Source organism: Saccopteryx leptura, chromosome 2, assembly GCF_036850995.1.
Source record: "Saccopteryx leptura isolate mSacLep1 chromosome 2, mSacLep1_pri_phased_curated, whole genome shotgun sequence".
Taxonomy (NCBI): Eukaryota; Metazoa; Chordata; class Mammalia; order Chiroptera; family Emballonuridae; genus Saccopteryx; species Saccopteryx leptura.
The window spans coordinates 161492104-161499258 of NC_089504.1; the positions used below are offsets into that span (position 1 = coordinate 161492104).

Here is a 7155-nt window from a genome sequence, read left to right on the forward strand (position 1 = left end):
GTAGTGAGGGTTCAATGAGAGAATATATGCATGTAAGGCTGGCCTGACGTAAGCACTTAAAAATGATACAAACCACTTGTGTCATTTTTATTTTCATTATCATTAAGATTCTTATTAGTATTTATGGTACCCAGTAAGCATCTAAGAGTTGTCAGCACAACTGTTGGTGAATATAATACTAAGAAGAATATATTATGAATATAATGATAATAAGAGCTTGTTGAGCACTTACTGTGTGCCAGCTACTATACTAAGAATGAAGTATACATTATTTCCTGTGATTTCAGAAAACTGAGGCTTGTAGAGGCTAAATAACTTTCATGTGTCCATCCAGAGAGCTGGTAGTAGACCCAGGACTGGACTCGGATCTGACTACAAAGGCTGCTGCATTGCCTACTTGTGGATCCTGTCAAGTGACATGGTCAGTTCCTTTGTGGAAAGACCTGTTTTGAAAATTGTAGACCACTTCCCTGCTTATTTGTATGATATTCCCAATAATCTGGGTTTCAGTGTGGGAAGGACACTAGAAATATTTACCCACAAAAAGAGAAAACGAGATCTTATCAAACTAGTAAGTTTCCCAGAGCCTGCTATTGCACTTTGAGAATTAGATACGGACTCTTTGCTTTGGGTAAAGAGAGGTCCAGTCCACCAACCCATGGAGACCATTGCCTGAATAGCACTTCTCTTCCAGGGAGCCAGGGTAGGCAATCAAGAGCAGACATGTGTGGGGTGGTGTTTGCTCCACCATCTTTTCTCCCCTGAATGGGCAGAGCGCCCCTCTCTCGGCTCCAGAACATGTTTGCGCATGAAGGCAATGGCCTCCTTAGAATGAAGCAGAGAAGGCTCCAGCCTTTGCTTCTGAAACCAAGAAAATGTTGGTGTGTTTCTGTTCTGGTTATTATTGTGGTTAGTGTTTGTGGATGATTTGAAAAACAGTATCTCTGTCCACTCTTTTTAAAATGTCATTTTGCTTGGATTGGCAGAATTTAGAATTACATGGCTTAATAAATAGGCTTTGAAAAAAGAAAGTAATAAAGTATGATTAATGTTTATAGTGTTTGTGTTTGTCTTGAAAGCTAATAGTCTGAGAGAGAGGTACAGGAATGGAAATAATAATATAACATCAAAATTAGAGGAGTCTAAACTCTATCACTGTTCTTTCCCTTAGTGCTATTTTTAGAACTAAGAATACCACTGTTACATTGCAGTAATATTACTTTTGTATATATCTTGTAGCAAAAAATAAGATTTATTAGTTTAAGGGACATAAAAATATTTAATGCCAAAGAAAATGATTCTGTGGTAGCTTTGTCATATTCATTTTTATTCTTTAGTCATGTGTGTGTGTTGGAGAGGTTTCTATTGAAGAGGCTAGCCTGTAAGTTTGCATGGATTACTTAATGTACCTCATTAAATTCATGTGGAAACCTCTCAAGCAAATAGTTATTTATCAAGTACATATAAAACAGCGTAAAAAGGGGTTACTGCTATAGAAAAAGTGAACACTACAGCATAGTAGTAGACTCAGCTAGGTATTCTTTACTAGCAATACTTCTGATTTTAAGGCATCTGGGGGTTTTATCATTTTAATTGTAAACTTATCACATAGCAAAAGACTTGTTAATGTTTAATGCCTTGAAATAAATGGCGTTTTGGACATACATGGTCAGCCCTGCTGTCCTGGGATATAGCCAGCTCCTAGAAACACATGGGTCACACCTGTCCCTCAATCTCCTTTTCTAGCGTTCCAATCCACATGCTGCCTATCCCAACCCCGGACCAAGCACATCACAGCCGCAGAGCAGCATGGGCTACTCAACTACCTCCCAGCAGCCTCCACAGTACTCACACCAGACACACCGGTACTGAGCTGCGTCGGAATATTGTCAATGCACTGTTGCTGATGCTGCAGGACTGACTGTGCAGCTCTCTGTGGGAACCTGGTATGGGCCATGAGAATGTACTGTACAACCATATATTCAGTGTCCAGTAGCCAAGTTCCACCACTTTTCACAGATTGGGGTAATGGCTTCCAAATTGTACCTATTTCGGAGTTAGACTTGAACAGAAAGTGCTAGCACAGTTTGTGTTGTGGATTTGCTACTTTCATAGTTTACTTGACATGGTTCAGACTGACCAAGGCATTGTTTTTCAGTGACAGTCTGTAGCAGTTGAAGCTGTGAAACGTGCTAGGGGCAAGCATTTGTCGTTGTATGTGGTGAATTCTTTCAGTGTAACAACATTGCTGACCAACAGTACACACAAAACAAGTTTAACTGGTACTTGAAACATACAGTGTATATTAACTCAACAAAATAACTGAGACTCAAAGTGAGATTATTTTGGTACACCTTTCATCATAGTGTCTTATCGGTGGGTTGATTCATTTTCTACATTAATCAGTGTTTTTGACCAAGACTATGACTTGGGTTTTTTTGAAAGTACAAAAAACAACATAGTTTTTCCAGAAAGGTTTCAAAACTCCCAAAGATTAATTTCCAACTTGTAATTTTGTTTTTATTTTCAATCTATGACTTGACTGGTATTAAAGCTGCTATTTGATAGTAATTAAATTCATTGTCATTGATATAACCTGTTTGGTTCAGCAAACAAACTAAAATGATTGTCATAGACAGTGTTTTATTTTCCTGTTGGTGTTGCTGATTTGTGAGCATGCTTTAAGATGACAAAAGCATGAATGGTGACTTCCTTAAAAAGGTGCGGCATCCAATTCAGATTTTTTTGTCCTGATTTTAAAGCTGATTGGTGTAGTGCTATAAATTTTGTTTAGTTAATTTTCTTTTTTAAAACTTGTTCGCACGTTGTTTAGGGTGCCCTTACTTCAGCAAAGGAGAAGGAGTAGGAGAGCCTTAGAATTTTTGAGGAAAAATAAAACCTATAACATACAATGTACTGTATCAAACTATTTTACATGAATGACACAAGTATTCTGAATTTAAAAAAATTGAACATTGTTAAAAACAAGGTGTTATGTAATAAATTTATTTTTCATAAATCAAAATACAGAGTCAGCTATATTTTTATATAACAAAGGTGTTTTGTTTTATTTTAAAATGTGCCTTAACAAGTGGCCTATAAATCAATTTCCAGTTATTCTCATTACTATCTATGTGTTCCGCCTCCATTATGGAGTCGTGTTGCTGGCTGAGATGTGGACCCCTTTCTGTTACACTTAGGACTGGAATGTGTGAAACAGACAGCTCTCTAATCAAAAGAAGTCATGATGAGCCTTCCACTTCTAGAGCAATACCTAAGTTTTTGTTATGTATGCTGAGACCACTTTGACTGTTTTATCCCAAATTATATTTTTTCTCCCTCCTTCTGCACAAAATGCAGAAAATAAAATAACAATTTAAATAAAAAACCACTTCAGCCTGACCTGTGGTGGTGCAGTGGATAAAGCGTCAACCTGGAAATGCTGAGGTCGCCGGTTCGAAACCCTGGGCTTGCCTGGTCAAGGCACATATGGGAGTTGATGCTTCCAGCTCCTCCCCCCTTCTCTCTCTCTGTCTCTCCTCTCTCTCTCTCTCTGTCTCTCCCTCTCCTCTAAAAAAAAAAATGAATAAAAAAACCCCACTTCAACTCATTAATATAAAAACATTCTAAAACAACTTAAGAACTAAGGAATACCAATACTGATAGGCCTGTTCATAACAAAACTCATCCAACTATACACTTTAAATTGGCTGTTTGTGTTGTATGTTAATTATGCCTTAAAGTTGATTTGTTTAAAATCTAAAAGGTATAAAGCCCATAGCACATGCTCAGCATATAAGCATTTGTTAAATGTTAGCTATTATTAGTGTTTTCTTCATACTAGGGTTCGGGAACCTTTTTGACTGAGAGAGCCATGAACGCCACATATTTTAAAATGTAATTCCATGAGAGCCATACAACGACCCGTGTACGTTACACATTATCCAATAAAAAGTTGGTGTTGTCCCAGAAGACAGCTGTGATTGGCTCCAGCCACCCACAACCATGAAAATGAGCGGTAGGAAATGGATTGTAATACATGAGAATGTTTATATTTTTAACATTATTATTTTTTTTATTAAAGATTTGTCTGCGAGCCAGATGTAGCCATCAAAAGAACCACATCTGGCTTGCAAGCCATAGGTTCCCGACCCCTGCTTTATACGGAAATGTAATTTTTTTCTTAAGATTTAAAATATGACCTAGTTCTAGCAGGTAAGTTAATCTTTCTAGGTCGTTTCATGGCCAAACATTCCCTAGCCCAGGGGTCGGGAACCTATGGCTCGCGAGCCAGATGTAGCTCTTTTGATGGCTACATCTGGCTCACAGACATATCTTTTTTTTTTTTTTTTTTTTTAATAAATTTTTATTAATGATAATGGGATGACATTAATAAATCAGGGTACATATATTAAAAGAAAACATGTCGAGGTTATTTTGTCATTAAATTATGTTGCATACCCCTCACCCAAAGTCAGATTGTCCTCCGCCTCCCTCTATCTAGTTCTCTGTGCCCCTCCCCCTCCCCCTAACTCTCTCCCTCCCTCCCTCCCATGTCCTCCCTCCCCCCACCCCTGGTAACCACCACACTCTTGTCCATGTCTCTTAGTCTCGTTTTTATATTCCACCAATGTATGGAATCATGTAGTTCTTGTTTTTTCTGATTTACTTATTTCACTCCGTATAATGTTATCAAGATCCCACCATTTTGCTGTAAATGATCTGATGTCATCATTTCTTATGGCTGAGTAGTATTCCATAGTGTATATGTGCCACATCTTCTTTATCCAGTCTTCTATTGAAGTGCTTTTTGGTTGTTTCCATGTCTTGGCCACTGTGAACAGTGCTGCAATGAACATGGGGCTACATGTGTCTTTACGTATCAATGATTCTGAGGTTTTGGGGTATATACCCAGTAGAGGGATTGCTGGGTCATAAGGTAGTTCTATTTGCAGTTTTTTGAGGAACCACCATACTTTCCTCCATAATGGTTGTACTACTTTACAGTCCCACCAACAGTGGATGAGAGTTCCCTTTTCTCCACAGCCTCTCCAACATTTGCTATTACCCGTCTTGTTGATAATAGCTAATCTAACAGGGGTGAGGTGGTATCTCATTGTAGTTTTGATTTGCATTTCTCTAATAACTAATGAAGCTGAGCATCTTTTCATATATCTGTTGGCCATTTGTATTTCTTCCTGGGAGAAGTGTCTGTTCATGTCCTCTTCCCATTTTTTTATTGGATTGTTTGTTTGTTTGTTGTTGAGTTTTATGAGTTCTTTGTAAATTTTGGATATTAGGCCCTTATCTGAGCTGTTGTTTGAAAATATCATTTCCCATTTAGTTGGCTTTCTGTTTATTTTGATATCAGTTTCTCTTGCTGAGCAAAAACTTTTTATTCTGATGTAGTCCCATTCATTTATCTTTGCCTTCACTTCTCTTGCCATTGGAGTCAAGTTCATAAAATGTTCTTTAAAACCCAGGTCCATGATTTTAGTACCTATGTCTTCTTCTATGTACTTTATTGTTTCAGGTCTTATATTTAGGTCTTTGATCCATTTTGAATTAATTTTAGTACATGGGGACAGGCTGTAGTCGAGTTTCATTCTTTTGCATGTGGCTTTCCAGTTTTCCCAACACCATTTGTTGAAGAGGCTTTCTTTTCTCCATTGTGTGTTGTTGGCCCCTTTATCAAAGATTATTTGACCATATATATGTGGTTTTATTTCTGGACTTTCTATTCTATTCCATTGGTCTGAGTGTCTATTTTTCTGCCAATACCATGCTGTTTTGATTATTGTGGCCCTATAATATAGTTTAAAGTCAGGTATTGTAATGCCCCCAGCTTCATTCTTTTTCCTGAGGATTGTTTTGGCTATTCGGGGTTTTTTATAGTTCCATATAAATCTGATGATTTTTTGTTCCATTTCTTTAAAAAATCTCATAGGAATTTTGATGGGAATTGCATTAAATTTATATATTGCTTTGGGTAATATGGCCATTTTAATTATATTTATTCTTCCTATCCAAGAACAAGGAATATTTTTCCATCTCATTATGTCTTTTTCTATTTCTCTTAATAATGCCTTGTAGTTTTCCTTATATAGGTCCTTTACATTCTTTGTTATGTTTATTCCTAGGTATTTTATTTTTTTTGTTGCAATCGTGAAGGGGATTATTTTTTTGAGTTCGTTTTCTAATATTTCATTGTTGGCATATAGAAAGGCTATGGACTTTTGTATGTTAATTTTGTATCCTGCGACCTTACTGTATTGGTTTATTGTTTCTAATAATCTTTTTGTGGAGTCCTTCGGGTTTTCAATGTATAGGATCATATCATCAGCAAAAAATGATACCTTTACTTCTTCTTTTCCGATATGGATGCCTTTTATTTCTTTGTCTTGTCTGATTGCTCTGGCCAGAACTTCTAGCACCACGTTAAATAAGAGTGGAGAGAGTGGACAACCCTGTCTTGTTCCTGATTTAAGGTAGAAAGTCCTCAGTTTTATGCCGTTTAATATGATGTTGGCTGATGGTTTATCATATATGGCCTTTATCATGTTAAGATATTTTCCTTCTATACCCATTTTGTTGAGAGTCTTAAACATAAAATTGTGTTGTATTTTATCAAAAGCCTTTTATGCATCTATTGATAAGATCATGTGGTTTTTGTTCTTTGTTTTGTTGATATGGTGTATTACGTTAACCGTTTTGCGTATGTTGAACCATCCTTGAGATTCTGGGATGAATCCCACTTGATCATGATGTATTATTTTTTTAATATGTTGTTGTATTCGGTTTACCAGTATTTTGTTTAGTATTTTAGCATCTGTATTCATTAGAGATATTGGTCTGTAGTTTTCTTTCTTTGTGCCATCCTTGCCAGGTTTTGGTATGAGGGTTATGTTGGCCTCATAAAATGTGTTTGGAAGTATTGCTTCTTCAATTTTTTGGAAGACTTTGAGTAGAATAGGAACCAAGTCTTCTTTGAATGTTTGATAGAATTCACTAGTATAACCGTCTGGGCCTGGACTTTTATTTTTGGGGAGGTTTTTAATAGTTTTTTCTATTTCCTCCCTGCTGATTGGTCTGTTTAGGATTTCTGCTTCTTCATGACTCAGTTTAGGAAGGTTGTATTGTTCTAGGAATTTATCC

At 36.7% G+C, this 7155-nt stretch overlaps 1 protein-coding gene across 4 annotated transcripts in view; it reads left to right on the forward strand.

Moving 5' to 3' along the window:
• The window catches only part of LOC136395066 (cyclin-dependent kinase 8), a 164413-nt gene extending 161394 nt beyond the window's left edge, over positions 1 to 3019 (forward strand). For all 4 annotated transcript variants that reach the window (XM_066369178.1, XM_066369176.1, XM_066369177.1 and 1 more), the window contains one exon: positions 1747 to 3019. In XM_066369178.1, the coding sequence (XP_066225275.1) occupies positions 1747 to 1872 (126 nt within the window). In that variant the 3' untranslated portion in view covers positions 1873 to 3019. The remainder of the gene's footprint in view (positions 1 to 1746) is intronic.
• Positions 3020 to 7155: the final 4136 nt, after the last annotated feature.